The sequence below is a fragment of the Anabrus simplex genome, chromosome 11 (genome assembly GCF_040414725.1).
Source record: "Anabrus simplex isolate iqAnaSimp1 chromosome 11, ASM4041472v1, whole genome shotgun sequence".
Taxonomy (NCBI): Eukaryota; Metazoa; Arthropoda; class Insecta; order Orthoptera; family Tettigoniidae; genus Anabrus; species Anabrus simplex.
In genome coordinates, this window is record NC_090275.1 from 79,822,965 (window position 1) to 79,844,141 (window position 21,177).

The 21,177-nt window shown below is 37.4% G+C and overlaps 1 protein-coding gene across 2 annotated transcripts in view; it reads left to right on the top strand.

Moving 5' to 3' along the window:
• Positions 1-21,177, top strand: part of Dhc64C (dynein heavy chain, cytoplasmic) — a 353,617-nt gene that overhangs the window by 261,309 nt on the left and 71,131 nt on the right. For both annotated transcript variants that reach the window (XM_067155359.2, XM_067155358.2), the window contains exons 54-57: positions 1,860-2,075; positions 12,295-12,450; positions 20,159-20,332; positions 20,693-20,857. In XM_067155359.2, the coding sequence (XP_067011460.2) occupies positions 1,860-2,075; positions 12,295-12,450; positions 20,159-20,332; positions 20,693-20,857 (711 nt within the window). The remainder of the gene's footprint in view (positions 1-1,859; positions 2,076-12,294; positions 12,451-20,158; positions 20,333-20,692; positions 20,858-21,177) is intronic.

Here is a 21,177-nt window from a genome sequence, read left to right on the forward strand (position 1 = left end):
TGTGCTCAGGAATGTTATGCTTTTCAAATTTAAAATATATCTTTCTTAATTACCTTAGAAATCTGGTTATAAATTATTCAAAATGACAGTCACCTGCTCACTGTTTAAATAGGCGTGGATGTTCAAAAGTTGATCTAGGGCGGTAGCTCCATTTATCATTAAGTTAAATGCTGCTATCTCCTGACTTGATATGTCAAATGTCCATGATAACCTGCACTTGCTTTTACAAATATTTGTATTCCATTAATTTATAGTTTTATAACTTTACTATTAGCCCACTATAATCATTGTTATGTTATTTCTTGCAGAATAACATAATTGCAAATATATTTATGCTACAATTTAATAAAAAGTAATAAGGCTATTCATAGTACCTTTTTCTATGGACCATAATTCTCTAATGTGCAATATTTGTATTTCTTATTTGTTAATATCATCTCTACTAACTTCAAACAGCTTAAGGGTTTCACTTCTACAGTTTGTCTTCATTAAACAGCCCAAAATATAACCTTGCTTCCACCACTGACTTTTGACTTATATCCTGAAACTTCTGGGGAGGAGTATAGGGCTGTCTGATTCTGTCCTAAGCTATTTGGTTTAGATCTCTCCATCCATAACCCATCTGTAGACTGTCTTCTTCCACCAATCTCCTCTACATTCTCTTAGGTCTTCCTGTTCTTCTCTGTCCTTGCGGATTCCACCGAAGGGCTTGTTTGGCAATGTTGTTGTCAGATCTTTTTGCAATATATGTCCAGTCCACTACAATTTCTTTCTCTCGATCTGCTGATTGATAAGTAATTCCCATGATCTTTCCTAGAGTTGCTCATTGGACACTGTGTAATGTCCAGTGCTTGCCTAGTATACTTCTATATATGTTAAGAAAGGTCTGGATCTCTCTTGTCAGCTGCTTCATTACCTTTAAGTTTCACTGGCATACAGCAAGACACTCTACATTGCTATTGAAGATCTGCAGTTTGGTTCTAATACAGAGTTCTTTTGACTTCTGTATGAGACAAAGCATCATGAAGGCACTATTGGCTTTGTGTATACATCTGGCAACATTCTCACCTGCACATTCATTAGCTGTTAAAATGCTTCCTGCTAACAGAAACTATCAACCCTCTCTATGGTTTTTCCATTGACCTGAAATGGTGCAATGTTGCAATTCCTCAAGTGTATATCCTTTGTTTTCTCAGTGTTCATCTTCAGCCTAACTTTCTGTGCCTCAGTTTTTAAGTCTTTGAGTTTAATTTCTAAATTCTTGCAGCTGTGAGCCAGCAAGCATAAGTCATCGGCAGAATCAAAGTCCTTGAGACGTTGTGCAAGATTCCACTGTATACCCAACCAGTGGTTCCATTGCATTAATCATGACAGTGTCTAGAACCATAAGGAAGAAGATGAGCAAGAGTAGGCATCCTTCTTTCACACCAGTTCAGTCATCAGATTATATTTCTGTCTGAGATGTGTGTCTCCTAACGTTGTAGTAATTGTCATCCTCAGTTTTCAATTCTTCAGACTCATTTTTGCTGAGAAATGCCAACTTGATGTGAAGATATATTAGACCTTTCTTGCTTTTCTTTATCATATTCCCAGGGCTGGTCAGTCCAAAGGTGGCTTCTTTATAAGATACATCATAGTCATTAAGATTGTTTTTCCAATTAAAACATTTCATTGCTGAAAGGCATAAGTTTTTTATGTATAATTTCTGAATACATGAGCTAATGTTATTGAAGGAGTTGTGGAAATGTTTATATCAGGTAAATTAACATGAGTTTATATATGCTTTAAAACAACCTTTTAATCCTTATGTTGTGTTCTTTTGCATATATTAATATAATTTTGGTTGAATTTTGTGGCAGATAAATTATGCAGACATGCTGAAACGTGTGGAGCCTCTCAGAGAAGAACTGCACTCCCTGGAGGTCCAGGCAGAAGAGAACAAGCATCGAGGAGAAGAGGTGACCAACTTGATAGCTCAGCTGGAACACAGCATTGCCTCATACAAGGAGGAGTATGCTCAGCTCATTTCCCAAGCCCAAGCCATCAAGACAGATCTGGAGAACGTCCAAGCCAAGGTAAATATAATTGATTTTCTGAAACTTTTGGGAGTCTTCAACAAGTCTGTCTTGAGTTTGTCTTTGTCCATGACCCTCTCTAGATCTGAACCTGACATCTTCACACAGATGTTTACATTTATTTTCTCAAGCCTACTTGATGCCACCAAAGAGTTTATATGGGCAGGCACACGTTTAATCAAGTGTGTTTTTGTGCATTGGTCTTCAAACTGTCTGAAAAAATGTGAACACCATCAAACATTGAGTGAATTCTTGAAAAGAGGGCAGCGTTGGATTTCATATATATATATATATATATATATATATATATATATATATACTAGCAAGATACCCGTGCTTCGCTACGGTATTATACTGAAATTTATAATTGAATGCTTATTGTATTAGATATATAATCCGCCAAAATTCGCGATCTGACTTGTTTTCTGCGAGAATCCACCAAAATTCCCGATCTGACTGGTTTTCTATTACTTTACGGCACGTTTCCTCCCATTTTAAAATCTTCGTTTCCAGCGATCGTTTTCGTACTTCCCGGGTTAGGCTCAGGTATTCCTCCCGGTCAGTTGGGCCCGTAAATCTTTGCCATCTTTTCCTATAATATTTTTTAATATGGATAAAATCCTTCAGGAGATCCGGCGTGGTGTCATATTGGGTGCCTTGGCGGCACTGAACCCGCGGCCGGACTGCATTCTTAGTCATTACCCGTCCAGGAGCCGTTACCAGCGCGGTCCGCACATTTGACGACGGTCCGGAACATTATTATTATTATTATTATTATTATTATTATTATTATTATTATTATTATTATTATTATTATTATTATTATTATTATTATTATTATGTGTTGCTGGAATGGCTGATGACAGGGAAAACCGGAGTAACCGGAGAAAAGCCTGCCCCGCCTCCGTTTTGTCCAGCATGAATGTCACATGGAGTGACCGGGATTTGAACCACGGAACCCAGCTGTGAGAGGCCGGCGCGCTGCCGCCTGAGCAACGGAGGATCCTTATAAGTACATTAATAACAGTAAAATCAATTGGTCTCACCTCCTTCTACACCCCACCGCCGTTAAGTTTATTTACCGCCTCCCCCCCCCCCCCCCCCCCAAAAAAAATTAGAAGGCTAGTTTCTTTATGTTTAAGGGAGATTCCAAACACCAATGTTCACGTCTATTACCTTCAGTTTTGAGATATAAGTATCCCCATAAAAGTAATTTACTTTTTTCACTTAATTTCACACTACTCCCCCCCCCTCCCACTAAGTGAACTTTCCCGCAAAAAATACTTGTTTCTTTAATAGTAAAGGATCTTCTAAATACCAATTATCACGACTCTAACTTCCTCAGTTTTTGATTTATGTGTCCTCATGAAAGGAATTCAACTCCTTTACACTCCAGCCCTCCAAGATGGTTTCCCGCCCAAAACGCGTTTTTGTTTGTTTTTAAAGGAGATCCAAATACGAATTTTCACGTCTGTAACAACCTTTGTTTTTATTAGATGTATGTATTTTCATACAATTAAGCCAATTAATTTTTCAATTCTTTCACCCCCACCCCCCGCTTCATTGGATTTTAAGAGAATACGTGTTTCTTTACTTTTAAAGCAGATTGAAAATATCAAATTTCACGTCTGTAACATCTTCATTTTTGAGATATCAGTAGCCTAATTAAAAGAATTCAACACCATTTTCAGTCACTTTTACGCCCCCCTTCCACCCAAGTGATATATCCGAAAACTAAAAATACACGTTTCTTTATGTTTAATAGAGATAAAAAATACCATTTTTCACTTCTGTAACATGTTAAGTCTTTTAGATATACTGTAAAAATTCTCATTTTAAAATTTCACCCCTTTGGAGTTCCTCTTAAGTGGAGTTTCCAAAAACAAATCGCCTATGTTTCTTTACATTTACAGGAGATTCCAAACACCCACTTTTTACGTCTGTAACATTTTACGTTTCCAAGATATTCTGTAGATATAGTCTTTCAAAAAATCACTCCAATTTGTCACTCCTGTTTAACCGCCATTAATTGGATTTTCCAAAAACTAAAAAATACGTGTTTCTTTATTTTTAAAGGAGATCCCATATACAAATTTTCAGCTCTGTAATATCTTTCGTTTCTGACATATATGTATCCTCATTAAAGGCATTCAACCCATTTTTCACCCTTTTACACCCCTCCTATTGGGATTTACAGGAAACAATACGTGTTCCTTTATTTTTAGAGGAGATTCTAACTACCAATTTTTACATCTGTAAATTTTAAAGTTTTAAGATGTAGACACACTCATTTTAAAAAATTCACCCCCCTTTTCACCCCCCAATATTTGGATTTTCCAAAAACAAAAAATACGTGTTTCTTTACTTTTAAAGTAGATCCCAAATACCAATTTTCAGGTCTGTAATATCTTCAGGTTCTGAAATATAAGTTGCCTCGTTAAAGGCATTCAATCCATTATTCACCCTTTTACACCCTTCCTATTGGGATTTTCCGAAAACCAAAGAATACGTGTTTCTTTATTTTTAAAGGAGATTCTAAATACCAATTTTTACATCTATAAACTTTAAAAGTTTTGAGATATAGATACACAAATTTTAAAAAATCACCCCCTTTTCACCCTCCCATTAATTGAGTTTTCCAAAAACAAAAAAATACGTGTTTCTTTATTTTTAAAAGAGATCAAATGTACCAATTTTTAGGTCTGTAATATCTTCAGTTTCTGAGATATAAGTACCGGTATCCTGATTGAAGGCATTCAACCCATTTTTCCCCATTTTCACCCTTTTTCACCCCTCCTATTGGGGTTTTCAGGAAACAAAAAAATACGTGTATCCTTATTTTAAAAGAAGATTCTAAATACCAATTTTTACATCTGTAAACTTTTAAAGTTTTGAGATATAGACACACTCTTTTTAAAATTTCACCCCCCTTTTCACCCCCTTAGCGACGGAATATCCAAAAATCCTCTCTTAGCGAGCACCTACATCTTAATATGAATCTATGCCCAAAATTTCATTTCTTTATGTCCAGTAGTTTTGGCTCGGCGATGATGAATCAGTCAGTCAGTCAGTCAGGACAAGCTATTTTATATATATAGATATTGTGACGTGTATATGGCAACTAATATTTATTTGGCATAATGGAATTACAACATGAAAACATCTACGAGTAATTATTTATTTATCTGGCATGTTTACTTGTGAATCGAGACGTTATCTATACTATACAAAGGCGGAAAATGAGATTATCCTCTCATTCAATACATCATATATTCCGTCATTAGACGGAGCAAACAAATTCAAACATGTTTCGGCTCGCTTGAGCCATCTTCAGTGAAAAATTAGGGGGGTTGGAATAATGTACATAATATAAGTTGAAAAAATGCTAAAAAACATAATGAAGGAGCAAATGAACAAACAAACAAAAGAAAACCTAGACGGAAACAAAATTAGCACAAATATACAATATTTACATCAATATGCAGAGCAAAAAACAACTTATTGCGACAAAATTCAGTGAAACAGGTGTTAATTTAAAATAATAAATTAAACTAAAAACTGCGTTAACCTAAGAAACAGGGAATGAGAAAACAAATGATACAGATGGAAATGAATAATAGTAGCACATGGTGAGGTTGTGGACCTCATAGTTTACAAATTATTGGTTTAGTAAAAATGACAAAAACAGTTTGAAATTACTGTCAAAATCATCCTAGTAGAAATCCATCACATCAAATTGGTCAGGAGGAGAGCGGGAGCAAACATTTTTGAGAAATCAAGCCTGATATAACCTGCAGGTGAAAAGCCTGTGACAAGGAAAAACACCAATGAAATTTAAGGCTTTAGAAATAGCAGCATTCTCAATATCTTCTCAATTTAGCGGTCCCTTTCTTCATTATTGTTTCATAATGTTGGCCGGTGTCTTGCCTTATTATAATGGGTCGGAAGGGCCGCGATATAAAAATTGAGAAGCTGTGTTAGGTAGAAGACAGATGCATAGTACACTGTATGTAATTTAGTGGTAACCGTCAATGAAGTTGTAATGGTGTGCAGTAGGTGGTTGTCCTCTCTAATGACCTGGCCTTCTCAAAGTGTAATGTTTACTATGCATCTGTCTTCTACCTAACACAGCTTCTCAATTTTTATATCGCGGCCCTTCCGACTCTTTATAATAAGGCAAGACACCAGCCTACATTATGAAACAATAATGAAGAAAGGGACCGCTAAATTAAGAAGATATTGAGAATGCTGCTATTTCTAAAGCCTTAAATTTTATTGGTGTTTTTTCCTTGTCACAGGCTTTTTGCCTGCAGGTTATATCAGGCTTGATTTCTCAAAAATGTTTGCTCCCGCTCTCCTCCTGACCAATTTGATGTGATGGATTTCTACTAGGATGATTTTGACAGTAATTTCAAACTGTTTTTGTCATTTTTACTAAACCAATAATTTGTAAACTATGAGGTCCACAACCTCACCATGTGCTACTATTATTCATTTCCATCTGTATCATTTGTTTTCTCATTCCCTGTTTCTTAGGTTAACGCAGTTTTTAGTTTAATTTATTATTTTAAATTAACACCTGTTTCACTGAATTTTGTCGCAATAAGTTGTTTTTTGCTCTGCATATTGATGTAAATATTGTATATTTGTGCTAATTTTGTTTCCGTCTAGGCTTTCTTTTGTTTGTTTGTTCATTTGCTCCTTCATTATGTTTTTTAGCATTTTTTCAACTTATATTATGTAAATTATTCCAACCCCCCTAATTTTTCACTGAAGATGGCTCAAGCGAGCCGAAACATGTTTGAATTTGTTTGCTCCGTCTAATGACGGAATGTATGATGTATTGAATAGGAGGATAATCTCATTTTCCGCCTTTGTAAAGTGAAAACCGTCAATACGGAATGATTCTAATATCTTGTAACGTTATCTGTAGTTCATTCTTTGGAACTGTTGCCTAGTTGTGGAATTTAACATGCTCATTTAATTCAAAACTATATCTCCTATTGTTACATATTTGTTGGATTTATCTTATTCGCTCGATTTTGATCGAGGGCCATGCGCAGTGTGAACTTTGAATGCTGGGAGCGGCTGACTTCCGCCTTCTCTGTGTGATAGAGGAGCAGTCTGTTTGTTGTGTTGGAGTGTTCAATATGGCTGGTCTTAGCCGCGCTCGTAAAAAGACATCTTGGTGCAGTCGGAGAGTGTTAGTTATGGCGAATTACTCGCCAGGATAAGTGTGAAGATGTCAGGGCTTCGCCCTTGATCTTTAGAATATGTATCAGTGTGTTCCAATCCGTGTTCGTGGTACTAGTGTAAGAAGATACCCTCGTGTGTTTTAACCGTTACCGAAATGGCCAGCTCTAAATGTGTTGTAAGTCTTAATATTGGATAACTCTACTCAAGTAAGTACTGGAAAGTCTATATTATGCAAGTGATCTCGTACTGCCAAGGAGCACATCCTTCGAAACTTTGGTTCCTTAATTAAAAACTGTAAACATCTGGAAGCAAATTCATTGTATTGGTTATGCAGTAAATTCGTAAAAGTATGTAACTAAATTATGTGGGAATTTAGAATCGCTAGTTATGCATCTATGAGGTTGTATTTTGTGTGAGTTGTTTAATCTTACTGTGTTGTGGTTCGTACCTTGTTTGCCTACCCATTCTTTGTGATATTTATTATTATTATTATTATTATTGTTGTTGTTGTTGTTGTTGTTGTTGTTGTTGTTGTTGTTGTTGTTGTTGTTGTTGTTTATTTTATTTCGGTGTTGATTTTCCTCCCTAATTTTTCCTCATCGTTTGTAGTTACCTTCCAACTATAGCTATTGCCTTTGTTGGTTAATTATTTGGATGTGATGGTTATTTGCATTGTTCAGTCTTTAACGACACCTCATGTACGTATCCTAGCGTAATCCAAAGCCCCCTTCTTTCTGAATTATCTAAGCTGTAGGCTAACTGCTTAACAAAGGAAAATGTAATTTCTAACCTCTTGCATAAATAATTATTATTATTAATTTTAATAATATCAAATCTGTGAAAAATTGAAATTTGCTGGTCAATATTTAACTTAATTTATGCCATTCTCTTTACGTTTTCTTGTCACTTTCTCCTCATTGTTTGGGGTCCCTTGCCTTTGTTATTATTATGTAATGGTCATCCCTTTCTTATCTTATCTGATGGACATGTTATTAATTTTGGTGGCTTTGATGATTATAATGAGATGATGGCTTGGCGTCGCTAAATGTCACTCCTGTGGTGTGCTTCCGTGTTCTGTTATTATGTGGGAACGTATATAGTATTTTTCCATTGGTATTTTTTTATTTAGTTGGGATAGTTTTCCACCTTTGTTTTATTATAATTTAATCTGGTTTGGTTTATTTATGTAAAATTTATTCGCAGTTGGAGCCACTGATTTATTGTACGTGTGTTCTTGTGTGTGCCTTTGCGTGTAACTTATTATTCGTTAGTAGTGTAGCAAATTTCAATTTTAAACAGGGTTAGTAATCGCGGGCCCGCATACTGATTATCCTTTGACTATTTTATATTTTTAAATGAATTTCCATGTAATAATTACCTAGAGTTTATCGTTACAACATTTCTGGTTGTACCCAATATTTTCCTTTTTTAAAATATTTTAATCTTTCTGTACGTTTTAAGGTAACATAATTGACAATTTTATTTAATGGTATTAGTTATGAGTTTTCCAACTTTTTTTTGAGGAAGCCTATGTTAATGTCGGCTTCATTTCATCTTGATTTAAATTTCATTATAAAATACTGTTTCTCCCTATTGTTTTAATTGCATTTTGAATTTTTAAAAAAGAATATATATATTTAACTGTTCTTATACTATTTTAAAATTTTTTATTTGATTTATTAAGTTTTTTTTTTTTTTAATTTAATCCTATCTGTTATTTAGTAGTTAGTAATATTGACCTGGCAACCTGTCAACATTAATGTAAGTCCCTGGCCTTTTTCCTTCATGTTTTTGCCCTCCACACTTCGTTTTTGGTGCTACTGCCCTTACGGTAAGTATTGTGTTTGGTTTTCAATTTGATGTTTGTGCATTTGCATTGTTTTCTACTTGTTTGGTGTACTTCTTGGTAAGGTTGCAGTTGTGTTTGGATTCACAAGTAGACATGCCAGATAAATAAATAATTACTCGATGTTTTCATGTTGTGATTCCATTATGTCAAATAAATATTAGTTGCCATATTCACGTCACATATATACAGTAGAAGTACGTTATAGCGAGAATTCATAACGGCGAAAAATACACTCGCTATAGCGGATTGTCTTTATACCCGATTTTTGTATGAAAGTCGGAAAAACCCCCATACACATCAAAATCGGTGTGAAACGGCTATCAGTTTGTTCAAAACTTGCGTTTCCGTGGATGATATCCACACTATGGATTACTTGTTTATTTTTCGTGGATGTGTGTATTTAATTTCATTCTGAAAAAATTATAGTACCGTATTTCTCGGAATCCAAGACAAACCCCACTTTTTCTTTCAAAAAATTAAAATCAGGCTCAAAAAAATGCTTTGTAAAATCATATGAATGCCTTTGTTGTACAGAACACATTTTTAGACGCCGAACATTGGCTTTCCTTATACCGATTTTGTTTTGCGGCTGTACAATTATTCTTTATTTCCACGGGTTTAATGACCACTAACTTAAAATTGGCATCATAATACTGAAGAGAACCTGTTGAAAATTTGCCGGCAATACCTATTCCATGCGTCTACAATACAACGATCCATCAGGAAAATATTCTTGCTGTCTAGAAAACTGTTACTTTTACTCAGCGTCAGATGTAACCGGCTACTGCTTCACGTACATCTCGCTTGCCGGGTTCAGCCAACTTCAGCGGCTGACGATGTATATGCCTAATCGCCGACGTTGAAGGTCAATGAACGAGTTTATTGTACCACGGTATGGCCATTCTGCCTTTGAGCTTTTCGTGCAGATACCTCACAATTTCATTTTCGACTTCTTTAAAGCGTCCTTGTTGCGGACCACTGAATGCATTTTTTGTACAGTACGCATTTTTTAGCTATCTTTGTCTTCACGCTGACGTCAAATATTGGCTTTAGTTAGTCCTATACCATATTTTCTTACGGCTGCACAATTATTCTACATTTCCGAGTGTTTAATAACCATTAAATTAAAATTGGCATCATAATATCAACAAGAACCCGTTGATAATTTGCCGGCAATACCTTTTCCACGTATCTTTACAATACGACTTTCCATCTCGAAAATGTTCCTGCTGTCTATAAAACTTAATTTTACTAAGCGTCAGGTACAGTAGACGTGTTATAACTTGGCCACTGAGTAGCCGTGGCCTTTCTAAGAATTCGAAGGCTTGCACATTTTGATGCCATTCTTCAGATTGGAGAAACGTTTTTGTAGAGGCTAATAGAACGTCATTTTCTCTTCACTAGGTATTTCCCAAGATCCATTGACGTTACACACAGGCATTGTACAACCCGTTGTCGCACCTGGCAATATATAATAAAGAGGCAGTCGTTTATTTTCAACGAGTTTTTTGTGTGCGGGGGTGAAAAGAAGCAGCGTGGTTACCGCGGTAGTTGCCAGTGGTATTCATTACTGTCAGACAACCCTTGATTTTTCGCATTAGATTCTGAGAAAAAAACAGTCGTTTTGGATTCAGAGAAATACGGTATCAGTCCAGAGGCTTTTGTGGCAAACATTTCTTTTTTCTTCAAATGGCGTCACTTAACCTAACCGCATATGTATCATGAAAACATATTTGAAACACATGTAGAGAAATTTACATGTGAACAGCCTTTCCAAAATTTAACTAGACGCAAGAAAATATGAAATATCCTCTGAAATCAGCTATGTACTCTGCCATATCTTGAGATGTATCACATTCTTACTTAATTTCAGTACCGTATATAACATTAAAATTAAGCGATCGTTTACTTCAGCCTTTATTTTTAACAAGTTGACAACTGCTATCGGCCACGTTATTTACGCATTTATTACGAAAACGTCTTGTCCTCTTTCATTTCGAATTTTCTTTAGAGAACAGCAGTTGACGGGTATTACTAATCGACTCCAACATCGCCTTCGAATGTCTACGAGAGAGCTCGCAAATGCACATAGTGAGAAAAATATACCATACCGAAGATGATCGATCGCATTTTGTGGCAAACGTTTCAGTTTTCTTATTCAAATAGCATCACCTATCCTAACTTAACCGTGCTATACGTATGATGAAAACACGCTTCAAGCGCCAGTATTGAAATTATAATCTCCTCGCTATAAATAGACACGATAATAGCCTTTCCGTAATTTAACCAGAAGTGAGAAAATATAAAAAATCTCTGAAATCAGTTATGCACTCTGCCATATCTCGAGGTGTAGGCTATATCCCATTCTTACTTAATTGCAGTATTTTGCATTAAAATTAAGCTATCGCTTAGTCAGCCTTTATTTTTAACGAGTTAACAACTGTTATTAGACACGTTATTTACGCATTTATTATGAAATATGTCCTCTTTCATTTTGAATTTTCGTTACGGAACAGCAGTCGACAGGTATTTCTAATCGATTCCGACATCGGCTTCGAATGTCGACGAGAGAACTCGCTAGTGGAAATAGCGAGGAAACGATACCGAAGGTAATCGATTGCGTGCAACATAATCGCTGGGGTGCATAAATACCGGTAACGGAAAAAATCGCGCGCTTAATCACTTGTAATAACGGATAGGGCTCTCGCTGTAACCGAAGGTTAATACACAGTTTAATTTAGGAATTTTGAAGGGACAGCAAAATAGTGTCGTTATAGCGAAGTTCTCGTTATATTCCGTACTCGCTATAACGGACTTCTACTGTATGTACTTCACCCTCATAATTACAGAAACGGGATGGAGATAATCTTCTGTATCCTGTATTATTCACAATTTACAGAATTGTTCCTTTATTACTTTTCTCTGCCTTCCATCTAAACAGAGCACTTGTTTCATCAGATAACTCAAGAACAACAAACACTCGTAGATCACTTCACTAAGTACTAACATTTTTTAAAATAGTCACAAGATGCAGTATCTAGGGAAAGGAGATTGTACTCAGAAAGGAGTTCATGATATAACAGTAACCTGGAAGGTAAAGGGAGAGTGTAAGCATGCTATCCTAGACCCTAGATTATATTTCAAATTTTTTAAACTCTTCTCTTAATTCGACAGGTAGACCGCTCTATTGCTTTGCTGAAATCCTTGGGCATTGAACGAGAACGTTGGGAAGCAACCAGTGAGACCTTCCGCTCTCAGATGTCAACCATCATAGGAGACGTTCTGCTGTCTTCTGCCTTCCTTGCTTACGCTGGGTACTTCGATCAACACGTAAGTTTTTTGGAAGTTTACTGCTGATCCCTTGAATTCATTTGTTGTTTAAGTGATTACTGGACAGGAGGAAGGAAGAGTAGTTTTACTTCAGGACGTGCATTTTCCCCATTCATTATTGTTACAATACTCTGTAATAAATCTTCATACCCTCTGAGGTGTTGTGTAGACTTCGTCAGTCAGTACATTTTATCTCTTGTTCCTGATAAATTTTAATTTGCTGACCTGGTCTTCTTCTTCTTCACACTTTCTGTTTGTGCCATTTTTCGCATCGCAGGACGCCATTTTTATCTTATCGAAAACAGCTGTATATAAGATGACTCATTTTAGATTAGACTTAATTGTATCCAGACATCATTTGTTAGGTCATCAATCGCGGGGATGTCTGCCATAGACTTCAGAATTTAATATTGTACCAGCAACAGTTTCATGTGCTAGGGTGGAGGCCATGCTCTTCATTATCAACCCAGGTAATGTAACTTCAAAGCTTTTTAGTCTGGTGAACACCTATAAAGCTTTTTAGTCTGGTGAACACCTATAACACTATAACATATATGTAATTTTAAAAATGTGTTTTTTACAGGTATGTTATAGGTGTTCCTTGATAAAAGAAGCAATAGAGGTTTGTGGGAAGACGAGTCCGAGAGTAAGGAAAAAAGTGACACCCTGGTGGAATGGAAGAGTAAGATCCTCAATAAAGGAAAGCAACATAGCACAAAAAGAACGAGATAGAGAGAAATCCAAGCCAGAACAGGTAATAGATGAGGGGAAGATCGGAGACCTTGAGCAAGTTTACCGGGATAAGAAATTGAGAGTTAAGAGTAGTAGAAGAGGAGAAGATAAAATGCTAGGAGAAATTTACTCAACTGAAGGAAGACAGCAGAGGCAATATGAAACTATTGTTCAGAGTGATCAAAAACGAAAGGAATTCAGTTGAAACCATTAAAGCAATTGAGGATCCTAATGGAAACCTGGCCAGGAAAGAAGAGGACCACAGAGAGGTTCTGAGGAATCATTGTGACCACCCATTGAACAGGACAGAAGCCTATCAGAGAACAAAAGAACCAGCTGTTGAAACCAGCACAGAGGAACCTCCCATTACATGGGCAGAAACAGAAGCAACCCTTAAGAAGATGCCGCAAGGGAAATCCCCAGGAATCAATGAAGTCAGTACGGACATGATTAAAGCAACAGGAGTCCAGGGTTTACAGTGGCTACAGAGTGCTCAATGCAATTCAGAAAGATGGCAAGATACCTACTGATTGGAGCAAGAGTGTCATTAACCCTCTGTTTAAGAAATCGCTGAAAATGCTCCAACTACCGGGGAATAACACTCCTTTTTCATGGGCCTAAGAGTCTTGAAAAAATCTTAGAGAGCAGATTGCGAGTCATCTTAGAGCCACATCTGAAGAGAAACCGTATGGCTTCAGGCCTAACAGGTCCACAGCAGACCTAATCTTCAGTGTCCATATGCTAATGAAAAAGTATTGGGTAAAAGGCAAAGATCTGTTTATGGTTTTCCTTGACATTGAGAAGGCATATAACAGCATTGCAAGAGAGAAGGTATGGGAATGCGTGAGAAAACGGAATGTGCCAGAGGGATTGGTGAGGAAAGTTCAGATGCTTGTACGAGAACTGTACTAGCTGTGTGCGATTGGGTGACGGGCAGTCATCTTGGGTGAAGACCGAAAATGCGAGTCCAGAAAGGCAGTGTATTATCCCCATTATTATTTATCACCATCATTGAAGAACATCAAGAAAACCTCTGGTGAACCAAATGCAATGCCCTTCACTGATGATATAATCTGGGAAGAAACTGAGAAAGAAGTACAGTCGAGACTGTATGAATGGAAGGTTAAGTTCCAGGAGTTCAGTCTCAAGATAAGCGAACTGAAAACAGTAGTGATGGCAGTAAACAGAGAGGGACGACCAACGAACATCATGCTAGGAAACCGTCCACTAGAAAGTGTGGACCGGGCGAGTTGGCCATGCGGTTAGGAGCGCGCAGCTATGAGCTTGCATCCGGGAGATAGTGGGTTCAAGCCCCGCTGTCGGCAGCCCTGAAGATGGTTTTCCGTGGTTTCCCTTTTTCACACCGGGCAAATGCTGGGGCTGTACCTTAATTAAGGCCACGGCCGCTTCCTTTCCATTCCTAGGCCTTTCCTGTCCCATCGTCGCCATAAGACCTATCTGTGTCAATGCGACGTAAAACAAATAGTCGGTAGTGAAATATCTCGAGGTACACTAGCCACAAAGGTGGCAAATAGAGTGCAAAAGAGCTTTCACTTTTACCAGCAAATACGAACACTGCTCTGGGATTCCAAAGTACCAACAAAATCAAAGCTGATGGATGTTCAATCAGTACTTCATACCAGTCTTAACCTATGGTATTGAAACCTGCACCCTCGCTAAGAAAGACTCATCAAGGTTGCAGGCATCCAAGATGAAGGTCCTTAGGAAGGAAGCTGTTATTGAGACATCATTGTTAGACCGGGTCAGCATGTCCAGGCTGAGGTGGTTTGGGCCTGTAATGAGGATGGAGCCAACAAGGACAGCATGTGTTAATTGGAGAGACACGTGGCAGGGAAACGGATGGTAGGAAGACCAAGAATCCGCTGGATGGACATCGTAAAGGTGGACATTGCAGATCGGAGAAGGACACTGGTGGATGTCGTTAACAGAATGTATCTCAATAAGACAGGCTCACCAACAGTACCCGGGAAACTGGAACTGTAAAATGATGATGTTATAGGTGTTATAGTCAGTCTTTGACAGACTGAAAAGCTTTGAAGTTAGTTTCATGTGCAGCATGTCTGATGTGGCCATACCATTGGAGGATCTCTCTTGCATCTTGCAAGTACGAACACTCCTCTGGGACTCCAAAGTACCAACAAAATCAAAGCTGGCGATCTTTAATCAGTACTTCATACCAATCTTAACCTATGGTATTGAAACCTGCACCCTTACTAAACGTGATATAGCTTGTAATTCTCATGGTACATAGTACATCAAAGCATTGTCATCCCTACGACGTGGAGTTGGTGCTCTGTACTCTTTGTTGCTAGTCAACATTCTGATCCATATAGAGCAACTGGCTGGCCCACAGTGCGGTATATCGTGGTTTAATGATGGATTGGCTTCTGGCAGTCACAGAGCACACAATTGATATCTCTGCATCGCATCAAAGCCATGATTATCGTTGACTGAACCTAGTCATTTAGACTGTCATTACTTTGCAAACGGGACCCCAGGTATCTGAAGGAGGAATACTTTATAAGATTCTTGCCATTAACTTGAAGAGTATGATCGCTCAGATTGATATCATGTATTTGAATCTTCTTCGTGTTAAGATGGAGGCCATATTGGCTAAGACGGTTGCTCCATGATTGGCCTTCTTGGAGATCCAGATGAGTAAACATGCAGCGAAAATCACGTCTGTAGTTCCCAAGTCTTGAGCAAAGCCACATTGAATGCTGTCAAGTTCAACAGTTTTATTCATGCTCTGGTCAAGGATCCATTTAAATATTCAGTGTTCGTTCTGAGACATATTGGGCAGTAATTAGCGCATTCTGCTTGCTCGCTATCTTCTTCTTGTTCTTTCAGCATTGTTAATGGAGGGTAATATTTCATCACACTCATATGAAGTTAATTTGGTATTTATGGATACTGCTGGTATAGATAATAAGATACATTTCTCATTTCTTGAAGAACATATTGCTGATAGCTAGATTGTTAACTTCAGCATGGACATTTGCAACAATGTTTTACAACACAGCAGCAGCGACTATGCCCGCAACTTTGCCGTTTGTGGTTCTTTGATAGAAGAGTTTGTCGCCTATATCTTGGGATGTTCGGTCTTTCTACCATGTTTCCTCTATGTATGCAACATCCACATCAGAATTTCAGACAGTTCACGACTGCATCTGGTAATTGTGTCAATATTCAATGTGTAAGGTTTTTGATTTTGTTTGGGCTAACTTCTCTAGCTGGTTTTGCTCTTGAACTGGTAACCCTTGACCATTTATCACATCAGTAGGCGAGACTGACGCATATCACGTACGGGGGATGTCTTGACATTGCCCATCAAAATAACATCGTGGTCTATCAATAGAATATCTTTGCCTTCCTCCTCTCCTATGTTTTGTGAGGGTTAAGACCTCACTTGATTTCCCGGCGTGAAGGAATACCGCCTTGTTCGTGACGTGGTCTACCCTTGGGAGCTTCAACGTTGTATGGCACATCCATATTTCAGAGGTCTGCAGTTGGTTCATCGATAAACCCCTTGGTGTCCATCCTTTGACACTGAAGCAGCACTGGTAATACATTACAGTTCATGGCATGCCGGCGAGTTTCAAATTGAAGTCACAGTTGCACATGAGATTATTTCATTTCAGAGTAGAATATTCATTCAGAGAAAATTTTAAGCTAGTCTTTTCTATTTTTTTTTCCTAATATTATTGCGGTTGCATACATTTTAGGTTACTTGTATTATATGTGTTTGTATGATAGGGTGTATTTTTGTTTAATTTGGGACTGTACTGTCCTTTAATTTGGTTTAGATGACTTTGAGAGTCTCATTGCAAATATTAACTTTTAATTTCACTTCTTAATGTGTTCCTTGTACATTTTGCATATTTTGTAAAGAGAACTGTCTTTTTTTTTTTTTTTTTACAAACCTCTAATGATTTTTTACTTCATATCAAAATAGCAACCATCAATGTTGTGGCACTAACAGGGAAAGTAGAAGAAATTGTAGATTTCATGGTTGACAAAGATATAGCATTGCTGGGAATCTGTTAAACCAAATGGAAAGGAAAAGGTGAGAGGAAACTAAAGAAAGGATACACCTTATACTAGAGTGAAGGAAGAGAAGCCAAAAATGGTGTAGGTCTCATAATTAGAAAAGACGTGAAGGAATACCTAGGTTGATTAAGGTCAGATTGAAATTTGAAACTGGTGTTACAGATATAATTCAAGGGTATGCTCCACAAACAGGAAATACAGTTACAGATCTAGAGGAATACCTTGAATATCCGGAAGGCCATATACAGGACAAACAGGTTGTGATCATAGGAGATATGAATGCCCAAGTAGGTCAGGAAAGAAAAGGAGATGAAGAGATTATAGGTTCATTTGGATATGGGATGAGAAACAAGGCTGGAGATATTTTAGTAGACTTTTGTAGAAGAAATGAGCTGATCATTGGTAACACATGGTTTCAAAAGAAAAACAGTCAGAAGATAACAAGATATAGTTGGTATAACAAAATCGAAACTCTGATAGATTACATTTTCTTTGAGAAAGGTAACAGAAAACTGTTGGTAGATGTAAGGAGATCAGAGTTGTGATAGCTAAGTTAAAGATGGGAAAGATACAAAAGATGACTGAGATTAGGCAGAGAAAGCTAAGGGTGTGGAAATTGCAGGAGAAGGAAATAAATGGAGAGTTCCAGACACACATTAAAACAAGTGTACCTAAGGAAGACATCGGAAGGGTCTAAGAAGAATGGGTATACTTTAAAACAGTCATGGTCGAGTCTGCAGAAAAGACCTGTGGAAGAGTATCAGGAAGGAAGAAAGATCAAGAAATGCACTGGTGGAATGACAGGGTAAAAGATGTAGTTAAAAGGAAGAAACAAGCTTGGAAAAGATGGCTAAGAAACAGAACAGAATGCAAAGCAGAATACAAGCACTGCAAGAAAGAGTGCTCCAAGGTGGTTCAAGAAGAGAAAAAGAAATGCTGGCAAAAATTCACTGACTCTCTGCAAGAAGATACAAGTGGAAACAAAAGGATCTTATTCCAGTTGGTTAAAAAAGAAAAACCCAGCTGAAGGTGCTAGCTTCATTAAAAATGAACAGGAAGAAGTGATAGCACAGAATCAGGATATATTGCAGAGGTGGGGAAAATACTTTGAACAGCTTTACAACGTGCAAAATGCCTCGGTACAAGGAGAAATCGAAGAACCAGATTTAGTGCAGATGGAAGATAAGGAAAACGAGGTGTCCATGGCAGAGATTGATTGGGCCGCTAAAAGAATCAAGCGAGGCAAGGTAGCTGGAATTGACGAGGTCACCATTGAAATGATAATGGCAGCAGGAGTAGTTGGTCTACAGTTGTTGTATAGACTCTTCAGAGTGATATGGAGAGAAAAGACTGTTCCAAAAGAGCGGACAAAAGGGGTCATTCTACCAGTTTTCAAGAAAGGAGACTGGAAGCAATGTGAAAATTATAGAGGAGTGATACTGATACCTCATACAACTAAGATCCTTGAAGGAATCTTGAATAGACGAATAAGAGACAGAGTAGAGGGAAAATTGGCAGAACACCAGTATGGATCAGAAGAGGCAGGTTCACATTTGACCCAATATTTACATTGTGTCAAATGATGGAAAGGTATTCGGAATATGGAAAAGACATGGTAGTAACTTTTCTAGATATTGAAAAGGCTTATGACAGTGTCCCAAGGAATTTGGTATGGAAAAGATTGACAAAGGCACAGATTGCGAATGAAACAATGCAGATGGTAATAGCATTGTATCAAAATTGCAAAAGCTGTGTTAGAACCAACCAAAGTGGGTCAAACTGAATGGTTCAGAGTTGAGACAGGCTTAACACAGGGAAGTGTATTGTCTCCCTTACTCTTCATTATCATCATGGATAGAATTCTACATAATATCAAGGTAAAGATGATAGACGAGCAAATAAAGTCTATGCTCTTTGCTGATGACATTGTAGTTTGGGGAGATAATGAAGATGTACAGACACAAGTTGATTTCTGGAATGAGGAGATAAGAAATTTCAGAATGAAGATTGGTACTGCAAAAGTAAGACTTTGATCATGACAAGAGGTAACAGAGAATCCAGGGAAGTGATAAAAATAGGAAATTAACCTCTTGAAGTAGTGAAAATTTTTAAATATTTGGGCAGTGTGATATCACAAGATGGAAATTTGGATGGAGAAATCAATTTAAGAATACAGCAGTCTGCAAGTTTCTACCAGTGTGTGAGACACATTATGGAACAAAGATGTGCCAATGAAGTGCAAGAAGGTTTTATACTCATCCTATTATAAACCTATACTGACCTACGCTTCAGCAGCCTGGACGTTAACTAAGCGGAACCAAAGTGAGATACAAGCAGCTGAAATGAGGTTCTTGAAGAGCATACAGGGAAAGACAAGATGAGGTAGAATACGAAATGAGGAAATAAGGAGAAGCGTGGGAGTGTGTAAACTTCAAGAAGAGATTGATATAGCAAAGCTAAAATGGTTTGGACAAATGATGACAATGCCAGGAGAGAAAATACCAAAGAGAATATTCGTGGATACAGAGACTGGAAAGAGGCCTAGGGGACGTCCTAGAATGAGATGGATGAGCTCTGTTGTGGACTGTATTGCAAATAGAGGAGTCGATAGCAATAAAGTACTAGAAGAGGAATGGTGGAAAAATTAGAGTAAGGTGGAGGGAATTCCAGAGAGAATCTGGAAAAGGGAATGGAAGAAGAAGAATAATATTAATTTTCTATTCTTCATGATCTTAGTATATTACAGTATTATATTCTATGTTATACTCTCCAGTATTTTATACTGTAAAAAACTATTTTAATGGATAAATTAATTATATAGGTCTGGGTGCAAAACAGAATGTTAGTGTATTTTCTGCCAGACGTTTTCTTTTCCCCTATTTTTTGACCATTTGTATTTTTACAGTACCGTCAGAATCTGTTCGCCACTTGGTGTCACCATCTGCAGCAAGCTGGGCTACAATTCAGAGTGGATATCGCCCGTACAGAGTATCTTTCTAACCCCGATGAACGTTTACGCTGGCAGGCCAATGCTCTTCCATCAGATGATTTGTGCACTGAGAACGCCATCATGTTGAAGGTATATAATTAACACTGTCTACTAAAAGGAAATTGTAGCATTCTTTGCCACTTAACCATTGTTTATCTAGTGTGCATTAAGTCATTATCAGTATTAACCTCTGTAGCTACTAGTTCTGTATGTTCTATATTAAATGAATATTGATAACAAGCAGAATAGTCCTTCAGCACTGTAATGTATGGAGAAGTAGAGTACAAATGAAGGAGTAGTATTCCTTTTACTGAATCTGTTATTATAGATGCAATATGTTTTGTAAGCAGGATAAATCGTAGTGTTCATAGAATGTAATCGGATTAGTGTTACGTTGTATATTGATTGAGTATTAATTGTATTTACCGTTTTGATTTCTTTTCTCCATAGCGCTTCAACCGTTATCCTCTGATCATTGACCCATCAGGTCAGGCAACAGAATTCATCTTGAATGAATTCCGTGATAAGAAGATCACAAAGACTAGTTTCTTGGATGACTCCTTCCGCAAGAACTTGGAGTCTGCTCTGAGATTTGGCAACCCACTCCTTGTACAGGTTTGTATCATAAACCCAGAACAGTATATTATTTTAAAATGTTATAAATTTATTTGGAATTTATTATATGGCAAGTAAGAATAGTTAATGTGTATAAAATATTTACATTGTCACATGGGAAGGCGGGCTTATACTTTGGGTCTAATGCTCTAGGGCTAGAGGTATTGCCAACAAAAACTCAGACAGGTCCCCTTGATTTGTTCTTTTCTTGCATTCGGGCACAGTGTGCCGAATAGTCTGTATGGGAACACCTCGGTCACACTGAGGAGATGGAGTTTTGCCCGGCTTCTGAATGGATTCGGCACAGATTGTATGATTGG